We start from the raw sequence: 19,220 nt of genomic DNA on the forward strand, positions 1-19,220 counted from the left end.
AGGGTTCTGGACCCATAGTATTGTTAACCTTGTAAATCCTGTAAAGCGCTTTGTGACATGTGTTGTGAAAAGCACTATGCAAATAAACTTTGATTTGACTTTTCCCTTGTCTTTTAATAACATGCAGTTGGCCTTATATATCAGATAATACATAGGTCTGATCCAAACTGAAACCATGGTAAGAGTTGGCTGTACACAGTATCAGCACAGCAGTTTGTATTGTACGGTTACAGGCTCCAGAAGCAGATGTGTGATGACCAGGATAAAATGAAGAGCTTATGTGCTGATCTGCTGCAGAAGGAGAATCACATCTCATATCTCCAATCAGATGTTTCAGGGCAGCATCCACGCTGCCCTGCTGCAGAAAAGAGGTTAAGGTACAGACCCTGGCTGAAGCTGTGGGAGCAGAGAAGGAAGCGAGATGACAATGAGGTTAGGTCGCAACAAACTCCGGAAATACTGGGAGACGTGTCAGCGTGAGTACTTTAACACAAACACCCCACAGTACAGCAGTACTAGTGCTAACGCCGTGAGAAGGAGCCGACGGTTGCAGAGACGCCTTCTGCTTTAGACCTCTTTAGACCCATCCTCCTCTGCCCGACACCGGTCACCATAATAACAACAATTTAGACAGAAAGAAATAAAGAAAAGGAAAAGATGTAATAATGTCCATCTTGGTGTAGGCATATCCGGTCAGGCAGGAGGTGGCTGGCACTGGATGAATCGCTTGTCTCTCCTCATCTCATTGTTCCTCGAGCAGGCGGGCAGCCATGTGGAGAAAATAAAACGGAAAATTAGCTCTGTATGAGGACATATACAGGACAGGTAAAATTAAACCCATTTCTGGAGTGTGGCAGCAAATAAGTTAAATTATTTCAGCCTAGCTAATAAAAAAAAAGGCAGAACCAGAAGGTAACATAGGCTTGGGGGCATTCTGAGACAATGGCATCCATCCACTGCACTGTCAACAAACTTGAGTGACCACGAGCAGTGACAGGATGACAGCACCAGCACCCCAGTCTACTATAAAACCCTTCGCCTATGAACCCCTGGATCTGTACCTTTATCTAAGGGGGGATATTAATTATCAAACGCTAAACTAAATAAGTGGGTTTTCAACCTAGACTTAAAGATTGTGACTGTGTCAGAGTCCCGGACGCATTTTGGAAGGTTGTTCCAAAGCTGGATCAACCTTCTTATAAGAAAAGGCTCTTCCCCCTGCTGTTACCTTATTAATTTGTGGAACTAATAAAAGACCAGCACCCTGTGATCTTAGTGGACGTGGGGGTTCATAATAGGAAATAAGTTCCTGGAGGTATTCAGGAGCAAGCCCGTGCAGTGCTTTTTAAATCAAAAAGAATTTTAAAATCAATACAGAATTTAACTGGGAGCCGATGCAGAGCTGATAGGACTGGACTGATATGATCAAATTTTCTAGTTCTAGTCAGAAATCTGGCTGCAGCATTTTAAACTATTTGAAGTTTATTTAGATTCCTATTTGAACATCCTGACAGTAGTGAGTTACAGTAGTCTAATCTGGAGCTAACAAAGGCGTGTATCAATTTTTCTGCATCATGCTGTGATAATGCATTTCTTAACTTGGCAATGTTGCAGAGATGTAGAAAAGCTATCCTAGTAGTATTATCTATGTATTTATCAAATGATAGGTCAGAGTCGAGTATGACACCGATATTGTTGGCTACTGTGCCAGGTGTAATTGGGTAGTCTGCAAGATTAAGCATTAGATCTGATATTTTCTGCCTTGTGTCTTTTGGGCCCAGAAGGAGAACTTCTGTTTTGTCCTCATTAAGTTGGAGGAAGTTTAGAGACATCCAGCATTTAACAACTCTTACGCAGGCCTCAAGTTTTCCTAAACTGAAGTTTGTCATCAGGTTCGGCTGATATGTAAAGTTGAGTGTCATCTGCATAGCAGTGAAAATTGACACCATGTTTGTTTTGAAATCTCAGTTGCTCATGTTACACTCATTTCACACATCAAATCTCTCCCCCTCAAGTTTACAGGGCAAACACTGTAAAGTAAAGAACTATGAAGGATCTCTCGTCCTGATCCACACACATATCTGATCGCTGCCTCCCGATGCCGCCTTTGTGCTTAATTTTCTGCCTGAAAATGGGGGCACATTAATAATAAGGTCCTACTTCCTAATCACTGACTGACCCTCCCTGAATCAACTAAACACAACAAACACATTCATTGAGATCACGGGCATCTCCTCATACATTTCAGTGTCATACACTACAAAACACATCAACATCGTTATCTTTTTTATTCCTCTACCAGTTGAAATGTATCGATAGATGTGGTGTGTGTATTTTTAAAAGAAAATTGTGTCTTACCTGTTCTGACCAGTCACCCCGTAGTCCGGTCTCTCTCTAGTCAGTCTCTCTACTCTCTCTTACCTGCCCTAAAATTAACATTAGGTGGTGTTGGGTACTGCAATGAATTGTCCTTAGTTTATCATAAATTAACATTAGGTGGTGTTGTGTACTACAATGATGTGTCCTTAGTTTATCATAAATTAACATTAGGTGGTGTTGTGTTCTGCAGTGATGTGTTGTTAGTTTATCATAAATTAACATTAGGTGGTGTTGTGTACTTCAGTGATGTGTTGTTAGTTTATCATAAATTAACATTAGGTGGTGTTGTGTACTACAATGTGTCCTTAGTTTATCATAAATTAACATTAGGTGGTGTTGTGTACTACAATGATGTGTCCTTAGTTTATCATAAATTAACATTAGGTGGTGTTGTGTACTGTAATGATATGTGTTGTTAGTTTATCATAAATTAACATTAGGTGGTGCTGTGTACTGCAGTGATGTGTTCTTAGTTTATCATAAATTAACATTAGGTGGTGTTGTGTACTACAATGTGTCCTTAGTTTATCATAAATTAACATTAGGTGGTGTTGTGTACTGCAATGATGTGTCCTTAGTTTATCATAAATTAACATTAGGTGGTGTTGTGTACTACAATGATGTGTCCTTATTTATCATAAATTAACATTAGGTGGTGTTGTGTAATACAATGATGTGTCCTTCCTTAGTTTATCATAAATTAACATTAGGTGGTGTTGTGTACTACAATGTGTCCTTAGTTTATCATAAATTAACATTAGGTGGTGTTGTGTACTACAATGATGTGTCCTTAGTTTATCATAAATTAACATTAGGTGGTGTTGTGTACTACAATGATGTGTCCTTCCTTAGTTTATCATAAATTAACATTAGGTGGTGTTGTGTACTACAATGTGTCCTTAGTTTATCATAAATTAACATTAGGTGGTGTTGTGTACTACAATGATGTGTCCTTAGTTTATCATAAATTAACATTAGGTGGTGTTGTGTACTACAATGATGTGTCCTTAGTTTATCATAAATTAACATTAGGTGGTGTTGTGTACTGTAATGATATGTGTTGTTAGTTTATCATAAATTAACATTAGGTGGTGTTGTGTGTACTGCAGTGATGTGTTGTTAGTTTATCATAAATTAACATTAGGTGGTGTTGTGTACTGCAATGATGTGTCCTTAGTTTATCATAAATTAACATTAGGTGGTGTTGTGTACTACAATGATGTGTCCTTATTTATCATAAATTAACATTAGGTGGTGTTGTGTAATACAATGATGTGTCCTTCCTTAGTTTATCATAAATTAACATTAGGTGGTGTTGTGTACTACAATGTGTCCTTAGTTTATCATAAATTAACATTAGGTGGTGTTGTGTACTACAATGATGTGTCCTTAGTTTATCATAAATTAACATTAGGTGGTGTTGTGTACTACAATGATGTGTCCTTCCTTAGTTTATCATAAATTAACATTAGGTGGTGTTGTGTACTACAATGTGTCCTTAGTTTATCATAAATTAACATTAGGTGGTGTTGTGTACTACAATGATGTGTCCTTAGTTTATCATAAATTAACATTAGGTGGTGTTGTGTACTACAATGATGTGTCCTTAGTTTATCATAAATTAACATTAGGTGGTGTTGTGTACTGTAATGATATGTGTTGTTAGTTTATCATAAATTAACATTAGGTGGTGTTGTGTGTACTGCAGTGATGTGTTGTTAGTTTATCATAAATTAACATTAGGTGGTGTTGTGTACTGTAATGATATGTTGTTAGTTTATCATAAATTAACATTAGGTGGAGTTCTAGGTCAGTGTAAAACCCGCCCTTCAGCAGCCTAAACTAGCCCAAAGCCCAAAGTTGTTGACTTGTAACTCCCGCGGTGGCCCAACTCAAAAGTAGCCCAAAGAACCGCACCCCGCGACCCCAGAATTTTTACCCGCGGCTGGATTTTCAAACAAGCCCAATTTGGCCTGAAAACCGCGAACCTGGCAACTATGCTAGCAGTTACCAACGAGACTTTTGGATCATTTACATCTATATTTCAAATTACCCTGCATTCAATCGCCCCACTCAGGTTGTCATGGCGGTGTCTAACCAGCAGGGGGTAATATTGCCTATATTTTTTTTATTCAAATGTATTTTTCTGTTCTGCCTTGAGAAAGGAAAAGTTCGTTTGTTTTTTCTAACATTAAATTATTAGGCTTAAACTTTCAGGAGTGTAGCTTCTTACACCAAATGAAATAAGCAAAACCGATCCGATCTATTTAATTCTGGACCATTTTCGACATCATTTCCCTTGACGCAATATCTTTACAAATTAATGAAGGTATACCTCGGAGCGTTTCTTGTTATCTCTCACGAGGCAGTTAATGAACGATAAGATGAAGCATGCGTGCCACCCACACCACAAAGAGATCCCCATCGATCTCAATGAGAGTCCAACAAATGATCCGGGAAAGGTTGTGTGAACGTCGACCGTGATTAATCCCAGCTGGCACGCGGCAGGGCGCGAGCGTGTGCAGAGGTGGAGGGGGAGACGCACTGAAAAGGGGAACATAGCGGTGAAGAACTGGAGAAAGAGAGAAGTTAGTCCAGGATCGCTCTGCGGTTGCCCGGCTGGAAAAGCAGATGGGACTTGTGTTTGTCTTCTTCAAGTAATTCTCCTGTGACAAGATCATGTCTGGCAAGGCAAGTAATGTCTTATCACTATAAGGAAATTAATCAGAACCTTCTCTCCAGTGCAGGAAGAACTTACTAGATCATTGAAGCCCCCAGAAAGAGGAATCATGCATATTTTATAGCACCATGTACTGTCCTTGGGTATAGCAATCTGAGATTTAATATTGTTGGCCAGAACCTGCTAAAAATCCCATCATGTAGAGCACTGCTGAACTGGCCCAGTCTGCAGGCATGAAGACTGAACACACAAAGAAACCCAGGGCTGACTGCCCAGACTGGTGTGTGTGTGTGTGTGTGTGTGTGTGTGTGTGTGTGTGTGTGTGTGTGTGTGAGAGAGAGAGAGAGAGATCAACAAATGTGGAATTCCCAACACAGGAAGTTATGACCGGGGTTAATGCTTGTTTTTTCTTTTTTTTTTTACTGGCATTTACAGATTGTGACATGTGTGAGCTGCGTCTGCAGCGTAGACGGAGATGTTTACAGCTGCTGGAGTTTGTAAGTGTAGCTTCACCCCTCTGACCAGCCCTGACAGAGGAAACACACTGAACACGGAGCAGTGTAATCTCCACCCGTCACGCAGGAGGACGACGGGTTAACGAACGCAGGCTGAAAGCTCACCCGACCAGACAAGGAGAAGAAGGGAATGTGGGAGTGTCCTCAGAGCTGCAGATGGACGAGAGAAGAACTGTGAGAGAGTGTCGAGGAGAGCTGAGACGATGCTGAAGGAGAGACTGACCCTTCTCCTGCGCGCTTGCCTGCTTCTCTCCGTTCTGTATGTTTGTGCTCATGTCTACGTGGAACTTAATGGCTATGGTGTGAGGAGCTGGGGGAGGGTGAACCCCGTGGCCCACAGACCCCCCCAGCACGACAGCAAGCCTCCGTCGTCATCCGAGTCAAGCGGGCGCTGGAGGGACTGGAAGGCCCCGAGCCGCCCACACGTCAAACAGAACAGGGAGGTGAGTCTGGGCTTTTGACTCAGCACCACAATTCCACACGCAGTCCTGAATGAGAATGTTGTTGTGTGTAAATGGGATGGGACTAGAATCAATTACAGTGTCCTGCAGTTTGCTGAGATCTTTGTAGTGCACAGTGAGGTCTGAGTGGTTTGCAGTGTGCTGACCTGTAACAGAAGTTGCTAGCCTCGCACCACGAAGATCTCAACTTCTTGCTGCCTTAGAGGATGTTTGTGTGCAGCATACAAATGTCTGAGGATTCAAATTACAAATACCAGAGTCTCAGGTACAACCAAAGGTAATAAAACAGTTAAAGGTTAAATGTGAAATATTTTTCATGAACACAGTAACCTTGAGGTCATAAAGACAGCAACGTTTGGAGTGCACACAGGGCTTTTCTGTTCAGGGACTGAAGCTTTGAGTACTGGACACCAGGACAGACACAGTCCAGCCAGTCACAGTCCAGCCAGTCACAGTCCAGCCAGACACAGTCCAGCCAGACACAGTCCAGCCAGTCACAGTCCAGCCAGACACAGTCCAGCCAGGGCCACCGTGCATGTGTGAATTATTATGGGATATCAGAATCGGTTCTTGTCTAACTTTCCGTGGAGCTTTTGAAAGGAGAGCTGTTACAGATGCTCAGTATAAATACAAAACACATTAGCCAATTATTTTGTGTGAAGGATGTTAATAGTAAACAGATTCACAGAGGACTGATTAAACAATCTAGAAGAGGAAACACATTTGGGTGTGGTGAGTATGTGGTGAGTATGAAGTGTGTATGTAGAGGATGTAGTGTGTATGTAGAGTATGTAGTCCGTATGAAGTGTGTATGTAGTGTGTATGTACTAAGTATGTAGTGTGTGTACTGAGTATGTAGTGCATATGTAGTGTGTATGTACTGAGTATGTAGTGAGTATGTAACTTCAATCATCCTGTATGTGTCACTGATGGCACCAGAAAACCAAACAAATGAAGAAGCACTGATGTGCTGGTCTGATTGAGGTGCTGGTCTGATCGAGGCGCTGGTCTGATTCGAGGCGCTGGTCTGATTCGAGGCGCTGGTCTGATCGAGGCGCTGGTGTGATTCGAGGCACTGGTGTGATTCGAGGCGCTGGTGTGATCCGAGGCGCTGGTGTGATCCGAGGCGCTGGTGTGATCCGAGGCGCTGGTGTGATCCGAGGCGCTGGTGTGATTCGAGGCGCTGGTGTGATCCGAGGCGCTGGTGTGATCCGAGGGGCTGGTCTGATCGAGGGGCTGGTCTGATCGAGGGGCTGGTCTGATCAAATACACCTGCCTGGAACAGACAAGCCCTGGCCACTGACCTTTCCTTAAGTGTTCTAGACTACTGTGTGCACGTCCTTAAGAAGACTAGCCTCTTAGCCTCTTTGCCTGTTAGCGTCTGCGCACACCTACTCACACATTCACTGCTGTCGCTCTCTGTCTTACACACCCACACAAACAAGTAAAGCAGACTCAATCTCTTTTGCTCTGGCGGCTGTCAACAGGACCCCAGCGTCGGTTTCCATTAGCGCTGAATATTCTAGTGCCCTTTTCTCCCCCCCGACAGAATTATCAGCCGTCTGGCGCTATCTTGATACATGCTAAACAGACATGCTAAAGAGACATGCTAAAAGTCCACATTTTTGTTACCCACAGAAAGGCCTGTGGAGAACACGTGCTTTATCAATATTACATGTGGCATATGCCTGTAGCCTGTTTCACACCACGTATTTATAAGCCCCACAGTCTGAATATTCATGACTCCAACCGAGACAACATGGCATCATATTCATTCTGCGTGACTGGTGGACACAACATAAAAGGGTTTTGTCCCATTCTAGTGGCAGCTTTGTGTTTTTGACGATTAGGGAGGCTGATCCCAGATCAGTTACCAAACCCTCGCTGCCTGTCCTGTTGTAACCCTGCTGTGTAGTTATGTAGAGATTTAGTGAGGTAAGTTTAGTTTACGTAGAGATGAAGTGAGGTGGAGATTTAGTGAAGTAGCTTTCCTTTCTCGCTGGATTGGAAATTGAACAACTATGATATTAGCATTCAGAATGTCCACTTGAATGCAAAGACGTGAACGTGTGCATTGACTCACCTGAGAGAGAATCACATCCGTTTTTGTACATAGTGTTTTTAAAGGGAACATAACTGTCATCTGCTCAATTGTCTTTGGGTTTACGCCTCAGTTCTCCCACACAACATCTCTAGAAAGGTCTTGAACTGATTCTAGAAGAGGAACAGAGTCACTGCCTGTAGAGCAGACCATCGTGAGAGTGAAGAGAGAGAGATAATCAGAGAACTCCAAACATGGCCACCGAACTGGCCAGACTACACAGCTTCAAGGAGCTTTGTGTGCCCCCTGTAAACTCAGCAACAAGAGTGGTGATTGGCCGTTCTTAATAACCCTTATTGATGATGATGAAGGTGCATCCCTCCCCCATAACTAGATGCTCTGCCCACACCCAGCCTGCTTATTGAATCTGAAATGAGGCCCAAATTGCCTCCCACAGCAGTCTTAAGCCTCTGAGATATATTAGTGTGATGAGCGTCGTCGTCCTCTTCACTAGCCATTTATTCACATACAGTAAATGTTTTGTGGTTTAAGTCACTTGAATTTTCAAATGTTTCATATTGATTTTTGTGACTATAATGACAGGGCAGTTTTATATAAATGGATTGTGTGTGCTGACAGAGATGATCGATACAGGAGGGAGGGGAGTTTGGTGGAGATGATCTCTTCACGTGGGTGAAATAGGAACTCTGGCTCCTGTCCCTGTTTGGTGTGGTGGGCAGGGCATGTCTCCCACCTGGAGGACCTGACTATAGAAAAATCATTTAATTTTCATTTATATATAGAACTGGAAGAATAACTTTCTATTCAAGGTTAGAACAAAGAAGGGTTAGCGTTAGGGTTAGCTAGGTTAGCGTAATGGTTAGCTAGGTTAGCGTTAGGGTTTAACTGGGAGAAGGGTTAGGATTAGATTAGATTAGTTAGGATTAGATTAGATTAGTTAGGATTAGATTAGATTAGTTAGGATTAGATTAGATTAGTTACGATTAGATACACAGACAGACTTGTTACAGCGTGTGTTCAACATTTTGCATTTCTGCTGTGACTGATCTGAATAGACCCGCATAGATCTGCACAGGACCGATATCCGCGTGTAGCCCTCCACATCCAGTCATTTCAGTCTGGATTAAAGGGATCAGACGTCTCCTCACTGCATTCGTGGTCTGAGTCCTGGATCTCTGGCTGGGCGCCCGCCAGACCTGCTGCAGTTAGCGGCGCTGTTGTCTCCTGCAGTTTGTTTGTTGGTTCTGTAAAGATGATGTCTGTGTCTTTGTTGTGGTGCAAAGGAGTAATGGTGCACTTCAGAAATGATTCTAGTGTTCTGATTAATCATACCACACATACTTGAATCAGTCCTACACTGGCCCTCTGTGTCTGGCTTTTTTGCTAATGGCTTTTTGCTTCTGTGTCTCTGGTCAGAGTCACTGTCAGAGGACAAGCCAATGTGTCCCTGAACAAAGAGCCTTTCAGAGAGAGAGAGAGAGAGAGAGAGTGACAGAGGAAGGGAGAGAGAGAGAGAGGGAGGGAGAGAGAGAGAGAGAGAGAGAGAGAGAGAGTATGCAGCAGTTTGCAGTCTCCCATTGAGGCTGAAGTGAGTAAGTGGAATTGACACAAAAGGAAGGAAAGAAAGGATTCTCACACACACACACACACACACACACACACACACACACACACACACACACACACTCACACTCACACACACACACACACACTCTCTCTCTCTCTCTCTCTCTCTCTCTCTCTCTCTCTCTCTCTCTAATCCCAGGCTGAGCAGTCACAGTCCTCCCAGTGTAGATGTTGGGTCTCAGGTAGGATCATCGTTGCGTCTGCTGGTGGTATCGACACATCCACCGGCAAACCAGACCTCCTAGGTGCTTGTATGGAATTGTCTCTGGTAGAAACATGTAACCAGACCTCCTAGGTGCTTGTATGGAATTGTCTCTGGTAGAAACATGTAACCAGACCTCCTAGGTGCTTGTATGGAATTGTCTCTGGTAGAAACATGTAACCAGGATATAAAATACAGTTTAAGTATGTGAACATCAATTTAAACAATCATATATATGTGCATGTGATTAGCATGTGGCTCTGGCAGGTTTATCAATAGCATGACAGTGGTCAGCTCCAGGCTCCTCCTTTAAAGGGCGGGGCAAGACATCATCACAACTAGAGTCATCGCATGACACAGCTAGATGACAGTATGAACATCTCAGATCACCAGTGTGAACACGTTTTTTAAATGGAATGTGATGATAAAAGGTATTGTCATTATTGTTGATCATCGTTATGAGATTGTCGTTACGAGATTGTAAATTGTTACGAGGTTGTCGGTTGAGGTTGTAGCCCTCATTCTCACTTGGCTCACTCAGAGCTCGAGGTGCTCAGAAACCATCATCAGATATTCTCTTTATTAAAAGGATTAAATAATCTCCATAATCCATGATCTTTATTCTGTTCTGTCTCTTCTGAAACGGGACTGAGGGGGCCGAGATTACATAATCTTATGTGTGATTGACACTGAGAAGGTGTTAAACTACTGCCAGAGAGAAACAGATGAGGAATACATCACCGAGCTTTTAGTAAAGTACGTGGCGACTTTTGTATTAAGAAAAGGTCCTTCTCTTCATCTGTGTGACGCTGTGCTCAGAGGGATTAGGAGACAGTTTTACCTCCCAGTCCGTCCTGGTCACCTCTGAAAAAGTTTTGTGATCCTGTTTCTCTCCTCTGCTGTCGCTCACGGGAGCTCAACTGGGCCGGCTGAGACAAGTGAGAGCAGCATCAATAAAACCCTTAATCTGTTAATCCGATAATCCCGCAGTTACACCTTCAGATGCAGTGAATAAGTGAATAAGTGAATAAGTGCTTGTGTGGATATGAGTGAATCATGGTCATTCATTTCGGAGCAATCGGAAATGATGAATAGGGAAAGAACAGCCACACTGTGGTTTGGTACACTACAGATCATATTCCAGGTTAGCTTCAGTGTTAAAAGAACATGGACTTCTCACAAAGTTTTATTCTAAATATCTAATATTATGAATGTATATTTTGGTGGGGGTGGTATCAGTGCATGTTCTCAGATAAGAAGTAGTCCTGGTGTAGATGTGTGGTGTTTCAACAAGTACCAAGGCCTGCTGGTGAGCGCAGGTGGTGTTGCCGCTACCTGAGAGTTTATCGTGAGATCATGAAAAGATGCTCTGGCTGCCTGTGGCGTGACTCGGAGGAAAGTCTCTCCGTTAGTCTCTCCGTTAGTCTCTCCGTTAGTCTCTCCGCTAGTCTCTCCGTTAGTCTCTCCACTAGTCTCTCCGTTAGTCTCTATTTAGTCTCTCCGTTAGTCTCTCCTTTAGTCTCCTTTATTCTCTCCGTTAGTCTCTCCGTTAGTCTCTCCGCTAGTCTCTCCGTTAGTGTGTGTGTGTGTGTGTGTGTGTGTATGTATGTATGTGTGTGCGCGTGTGTGTGTGTATATATTATATATGTGTGTGTGTGTTTATGCATTTTTGTCTCTGGTGGTTTGTGTGATAGGTCTCTCAGGGTGCATAAGTGGAATTACAAAAGGTCAGTGGTCACTATTGGTCATCTCAGCTTTTTGAGTGAAGAACCTGGTGTTGTGGTGGTGGTGGTATCTAATCCTAGGTATCTCTGGGGGGTTAGGGTTAGGTATCTAACCCTAGGTATCTCTGGGGGGTTGGGGTTAGGTATCTAACCCTAGGTATCTCTGGGGGGTTAGGGTTAGGTATCTAACCCTAGGTATCTCTGGGGGGTTAGGGTTAGGTATCTAACCCTAGGTATCTCTGGGGGGTTAGGGTTAGGTATCTAACCCTAGGTATCTCTGGGGGGTTAGGGTTAGGTATCTAACCCTAGGTATCTCTGGGGGGTTGGGGTTAGGTATCTAACCCTAGGTATCTCTGGGGGGTTGGGGTTAGGTATCTAACCCTAGGTATCTCTGGGGGGTTAGGGTTAGGTATCTAATCCTAGGTATCTCTGGGGGGTTGGGGGTAGGTATCTAACCCTAGGTATCTCTGGGGGGTTGGGGTTAGGTATCTAACCCTAGGTATCTTTGTTGGGTGTGTTCCTGACTCTGATAGCAGTGAGGTCTCCTAGCAGTGCGGCCTCACACACGCACACACACACACACACACACACACACACACACACACTCCGTGTATTTGATGTATGTAAATATACATGTGGTTCCCCTTCTTACCCCCTTATGTGTGTATTATTTGATTTCAACTTCTGATTTTATTATTTAATTAGGGAAATGTATTTATGTGTATGTATATATTTATTTTACCTGTTGTTTAACAATTTTGCAATGTTTAGAGTTGTGAGCCCAACTTTTATCTAGTGTTACTAGTATTGTAAGTGTTCAGTGTTACTAGTGTTGTAAGTGTTCAGGCTTTGGCAATACAAATGAAGCAATATTTGTCATGCCAATAAAGCACCTTGAATTGAATTGAATTGAGAGAGAACCATTCACAAACGAGCTCTGAACTTCTGGAGGCACATCAAATCCAGTGACCCCCAATCGCTGCACTACAAAGCACTGTCCAGCCAGGAGCTCAACATCGACAGGAGTCCCCTCAGCCAGCTGGTCATGACCCTCAGTGGCCTAAAACCCAACGACATCACTGACAACAAACATCCTCACCACACACTCACTCGCAAAATCAGACCCAATCAAATTATAACCCAACACAAACATCACTACCTCACACACTGGACCCACACTGCCCAACAACAACACAAACTGCAGTGCTACTTGGCCCTCAATCGAGAGTACACACTGGCCCCGTACCTCACAGACATCAAAGAGAGGTCACTGAGGAAGATCTTGACCAGGTACCGACTCAGTGAGCACAATCTGGCCATCGAGACAGGCCGTCACAGGCAGAAGTGAACCCCCAGAGAGGCGAGGCTGTGCTCTCACTGTGAGCTCTCTGTGGTGGAGACAGAGCAGCACTTCCTGACTGAGTGCTCCAAGTATGAGTGGATCAGAACCAGGTTCTACCTAAGAGCCAGTAGAGTCTGTCCAGAGTTCCAGCTCTGCACTGACTCTGAGAAGCTCCAGTACATACTGGGAGAGAAGAAAGAGCTGATCAAACTTGCAGCACAATACATAACAGACTGCCACAACTTGAAAGAGAGCAGTAGTAACTGATTATTACTGATTAATTATACATTTATAACGTCTCCCTAGACTTATTCTCCTTCAATTCATGTTAATTACCATTAATTATAATCATTCTCTCTGTAAATATCTATTATAATTATATCTGTTTTTATGTTATTGTTTTATTATTGTTGTTATTAGTGGTAGTAGCAGTAATAGTAGTTATAGTAGTAGTGGTAGTATTAGTGGTAGTAGTAGTAATTACTAATAGTAGTTTTACTATTTTGTGTATTGATTTATATTGATTTGTATTGTATTTTTTTAATGATATTTATTTGTATATTGTTTGCCTGCTTTGGCAATAGTGTACCTGGTTACATTCATGCCAATAAAGCATTATTGAATTGAATTGACAGAGAGAGAGAGAGAAAGAGGGAGAGAGTGAGAAAGAGGGAGAGAAAGAGAGGGAGAGAGAGAGAAAGAGGGAGAGAGTGAGAAAGAGGGAGAGTGAGAGAGAGAAAGAGACAGAGAGAGAGAGAGAAAGGGGGAGAGAGACAGAGAGAGAGAAAGAGGGAGAGTGAGAGGGAGAAAGAGAGAGACAGCAGGGCTGGAGTGACTCACAGGTAATTGATTAGGTCTGGTTGGTGGGAGGGAGAAGCTTAGCTGACTGCGACCAATCAAAATCCTGATAGACACAGGCAAACAAAACACACACACGCACACACTGTTCATGGGTAGAAATAGAAATGTCAACTAGATGAATAATAAAAGAATTCCTGAAGTCAAAGGAGAGGAGACTGGAAAGAGAGAGAGAGAGGGAGAGAGTATGCACTGAAAAGCCTCAGATGGAAAAACATCTAGCACCCTAGTTCATTTTAGCACCCTGCCACACCAGCCTGGTGTGTGTGTGTGTGTGTGTGTGTGTGTGTGTGTGTGTGTGTGTGTGTGTGTGTGTGTGTGTGTGTGTGTTATGGGGGATTTGAGGGGTGACGGACATGCACATTCCAATGAGAAAAGAGGAAAGTGACCCAGAAAAAGAAAGAACGTGTAGTGTGGGGTATGAGGTGGGGTGTGTAGTGTGGGGTGTGTATTGTGGTGTGTGTGAGGTGGGGTGTGTAGTGGGTGTGTAGTGGGTGTGTAGTGTGGCGTATGAGGTGGGGTGTGTATTGTGGGGTGTGAGGTGGGGTGTGTAGTGTGGGGTGTGAGGTGGGGTGTGTGGTGTGAAGTGGGGTGTGGGGTGTGTATTGTGGGGCATGAGGTGGGGTGTGTAGTGGGTGTGTAGTGGGGTATGAGGTGGGGTGTGTAGTGTGGGGTGTGAGGTGTGGTGTGTAGTGTGGGGTGTGAGGTGGGGTGTGTAGTGTGGGGTGTGAGGTGGGGTGTGTGGTGTGGGGTGTGTGAGGTGGGGTGTGGGCTCGTCTTCACACTGATTTTCCTCAGCAGTTGTGTGACAGCTGTAGAACTGATGGAGTAAATCAGTCTAAACGACCCAACACAGGAGTTCAGACCCGGAGACTCTGGCCTGTACTGACTTCTGTTGTCAGTACGATGGCTGTCCAAATATTTGCATCACAAGAACAGTGAATTTCACGAGCGAGGACAAGTGTCCAGTGCGCGGTGTACAAGTTTGACTCGGTCCACATGGGGAGACATTGTACGGTAAACTGTATGTGTCAAAGATGAAGATAATCATAGCGGTTAAACACATGCCGGAGCTGTCAGACGTGGGCCTGGTGGGGCCTGAGCAGAACACTACTGCACGAGGGTCAGAACAGAGTGAAGCTCTGGTGGAGAAACTGGAACCACTCTGACCATCTAAACATCTAAAATACAATCTGAACTCTTGTTCACTGATGACACAAAATAATGCAGTTTCACCCAGTTCACCCTTTCATTCTACTGGATGGGAAAGTAGAGCATGGCTCACACACACACACACACACACACACACACACACACACACACACACACACACACACCTACACACACCTACACACACACACACACACACACACACACCCACACACACACACACACACACACACACACACACACACACAGGACTTTAGTCTGGTCTCTACAGGACTGAGGATTTACTGATGGTAGAGACAGGGAACATGCAAAATGAGAACAATAAACCTTTACTGTGTGTGTGTGTGTGTGTGTGTGTGTGTGTGTGTGTGCGTGCGTGCGTGCGTGCGTGCGTGCGTGTGGGTGTGGTGTGTGTGTGTGTGTGTGTGTGTGTGTGTGTGTGTGTGTGTGTGTGTGTGTGCGTGTGTGTGTGTGTGTGTGTGTGTGTGCAGTCTCTCAGGTGGAAGATTGAGCTGGAACCATGGGCCAGTGAGAGTCCCAATCTGGAAGCTGAGGCATTCAGGTTCATCAATTACATTACCACACTACAGGTATAATACACACACACACACACACACACACATGCTGTGTATTGCTGTCGATCAGTGTGAATGCCAGATGAGTGTTTTTAGAGATTCTTGCTCCCCTGGGCTCACTTGAGCTCAGTCAAGTGCAGAGGAGCAGGGTTAGTCATTTTAAATGCATCCAGTGCTATTTGATTTATTTATTTTTATTTAAAATGTATTTTTACTTTGTTAATGTTTTACTCAGTGTGTAATAACTGAAAGCCAGAAGCATCTTTACTGTAATGTGAATTAAATAATTGGATCTGTATGAGCCAGTCTTATCCAGACAGAACAGGACAAACCATAGCATGCATCAATTATTTTCATGAGACTCATCATTTATGTGCACATTCAAATGTTCTGTAATTAACTCTTTCCTTCTCTTATCCCCACACACACACACACACACACACACACACACACACACACACACACTACAGCACTGCAGGGTGTATCCAGAAGCATGAGTGATATGTCCCATAGGAAACTGTAGCATTTCAGTGTGTCTCTTGGGGTTAAAATGTAATCTAGCAGGGAAAACAGACAAAGAACAGCCAATCACAGCCAATCACAGCCAATCACAGCCAATCACAGCCAATCACAGCCAACCACAGCCAACCACAGCCAATCACAGCCGATCATCCACTCTACAAAAGGGAGATCAGTCTTCGTATTAGGACTGCAGATTACTGACTCCTCTCTCTCTCCCTCCCTCTTCCTCTCTCTCTCCCTCCCTCTTCCTCTCTTTCTTCCTGTCCCTCTCCTCCTTCCTCTCCCCCTCTTTCGCTCTTTGGGAACAAACTGCTGAAAGAACAAATTTGGCTCTGAGTTCTTTTCTCAGCTGCAGCTGCAGGAAGAATCTCAGCTCAACTGGGGCCAAAAATAGGCAGGAATTCCTGACCATGACTGACCACGACTGACCACGACTGACCACGACTGACCATGACTGACCACGACTGACCATGACTGACCACAACTGACTATGACTGACCATGACTGACCACGACTGACCACAACTGACCATGACTGACCATGACTGACCATGACTGACCACGACTGACCATGACTGACCACGACTGACCACAACTGACTATGACTGACCACGACTGACCATGACTGACCACGACTGACCACGACTGACCATGACTGACCACGACTGACCATGACTGACCATGACTGACCACGACTGACCACGACTGACCATGACTGACCATGACTGACCACGACTGACCATGACTGACCATGACTGACCACAACTGACTACGACTGACCACGACTGACCACGACTGACTATGACTGACCACGACTGACCATGACTGACCACGACTGACCATAACTGACCACGACTGATCACGACTGACCACAACTGACCACGACTGATCACAACTGACCACGACTGATCACAAATGACCACGACTGACTGTGACTGATCACAACTGACCTTAACTGACCGTGACTGACCACAACTGACCACAACTGACCATGACTGATCCCAACTGATCCCTAACCCTAACCCATCTTCTAGTCAACAATAAACCAGTGTCCTCATCTTCTAGTCAATGATAAACCAGTGTCCCCATCTTCTAGTCAACGATAAACCAGTGTCCCCATCTTCTAGTCAACGATAGACCAGTGTCCCCATCTTCTAGTCAACGATAAACCAAGTGTCCCCATCTTCTAGTCAACGATAAACCAAGTGTCCCCATCTTCTAGTCAATGACAAACCAGTGTCCTCATCTTCTAGTCCAGTGGTTCCCAAAGTGGGGGGCGCGCCCCCTAGGTGGGGCGCGGAGCTATTGCAGGGGGGGCGCGGAGCTTGAAAGTAAAACGTGCACGTGTCAATATTAGGGATGCACCGATTCCGATATTAATATCTGAAAAAATTCTATATCGGGTATCAGTGACAATGTGACCGATCCATTAAAACAGATCTATTCAGTCTAATTCTATGCTTGTAACGCTTTTCGGAGTTACACTCCGACACGGACAGAAAACTTGGACAGTTAACAGGCGAGTGAAACACGAAGCAGAGAAGAGGTGAATCACTCACTCGTACTCGCGCTGGTGCTATTCCACTTAGTCCGTTTATGTGCTGGTTGACCAAAATAAACCTGGGCTCCATCATTACTTGACTGTTCATACATGAACTGGTGAGTTGTCCAAAGCTCATTGAATGCGTTACTTACAGAAATAAAATAAAGATAAAATAAAGAGCAGTGGTTTTCTACGGCAGAAAGCTAAATAACAACAATATTCCATACGCGCGCTCAACTCGCTCCCTTAAAGAGACAGTACACATATTTCTGGCCGTTACATGCTTTGTGCTCTGCGTGATGTCAACGCTAGCAAACTAGCCGCATAGGTATTGCTGTTTCTCTTATTTCATCTCCTTATTTATTTAAAATGATATTTAGAATTCTTGAACCATTTCAAAGGTTTCTTGCAGTTTATTTTTTTCATGTTTGACCAAAGTTGTGAACTTATTGTTTTTGTCTGTTTCAGGTTCTTTGATATTTTACATTCAATGTTATATTCATAATTGCCCTGACTGAACAAATGCAAGTTGTGCTTTTTTTTACATGTTTTTATGTGTGTTTAAGTGTGCTATACTGGTGCAGAGTTTTCAATAAACTTGTAATTCAGTATGTCTGTGTTTAAAAAAAAAAATGTTTTAAGTCGATTCAGCACTGTTTTATCAGATCGGTATCGGATCAGTATCGGCCGATACCAAGTCTCAGATAGATATGAATGGGTATCGGAAGTGAAAAACGTGAATCGGTGCATCCCTAGTCAATGGGGGGGGGGGGGGGGGCAAAAATATTCTCATCTACTAAAGGGGGGCACGGCAGAAAAAGTTTGGGAACCACTGTTCTAGTCAATGATAACCCAGTGTCCCCATCTTCTAGTCAATGATAAACCAGTGTCCCCATCTTCTAGTCAATGATAAACCAGTGTCCCCATCTTCTAGTCAATGATAACCCAGTGTCCCCATCTTCTAGTCAACGATAAACCAGTGTCCCCATCTTCTAGTCAACGATAGACCAGTGTCCCCATCTTCTAGTCAACGATAGACCAGTGTCCCCATCTTCTAGTCAACGATAGACCAGTCAACGATAGACCAGTGTCCCCATCTTCTAGTCAACGATAGACCAGTGTCCCCATCTTCTAGTCAACGATAGACCAGTGTCCCCATCTTCTAGTCAACGATAAACCAGTGTCCCCTTCTTCTAGTCAACGATAAACCAGTGTCCCCTTCTTCTAGTCAACGATAGACCAGTGTCCCCTTCTTCTAGTCAACGATAGACCAGTGTCCCCATCTTCTAGTCAACGATAAACCAGTGTCCTCATCTTCTAGTCAACGATAGACCAGTGTCCCCATCTTCTAGTCAACGATAAACCAGTGTCCCCTTCTTCTAGTCAACGATAAACCAGTGTCCCCATCTTCTAGTCAACGATAGACCAGTGTCCCCATCTTCTAGTCAACGATAAACCAGTGTCCCCATCTTCTAGTCAACGATAGACCAGTGTCCCCATCTTCTAGTCAACGATAGACCAGTGTCCCCATCTTCTAGTCAACGATAAACCAGTGTCCCCAT

At 44.0% G+C, this 19,220-nt stretch overlaps 1 protein-coding gene and 1 long non-coding RNA gene across 2 annotated transcripts in view; one reads left to right on the top strand and one right to left on the bottom strand.

Annotated features, from left to right (window-relative positions):
- Window positions 1-120: 120 nt before the first annotated feature.
- On the bottom strand, window positions 121-5,303 carry LOC143489243 (uncharacterized). Its single transcript, XR_013124610.1, has 3 exons — window positions 5,138-5,303; window positions 4,715-4,923; window positions 121-2,426 (listed from the first exon to the last, which is right to left on the bottom strand). It is a non-coding gene; the product is annotated as an uncharacterized LOC143489243 (long non-coding RNA).
- mettl24 (methyltransferase like 24) overlaps window positions 4,917-19,220 on the top strand; it is a 30,233-nt gene continuing 15,929 nt past the window's right edge. The window contains exons 1-3 of the mRNA XM_076988125.1: window positions 4,917-5,070; window positions 5,495-6,017; window positions 15,511-15,609. Of these exons, the coding sequence (XP_076844240.1) occupies window positions 5,778-6,017; window positions 15,511-15,609 (339 nt within the window). The 5' untranslated portion in view covers window positions 4,917-5,070; window positions 5,495-5,777. The remainder of the gene's footprint in view (window positions 5,071-5,494; window positions 6,018-15,510; window positions 15,610-19,220) is intronic.

The sequence above is a fragment of the Brachyhypopomus gauderio genome, unplaced genomic scaffold (assembly GCF_052324685.1).
Source record: "Brachyhypopomus gauderio isolate BG-103 unplaced genomic scaffold, BGAUD_0.2 sc60, whole genome shotgun sequence".
Lineage (NCBI taxonomy): Eukaryota > Metazoa > Chordata > Actinopteri > Gymnotiformes > Hypopomidae > Brachyhypopomus > Brachyhypopomus gauderio.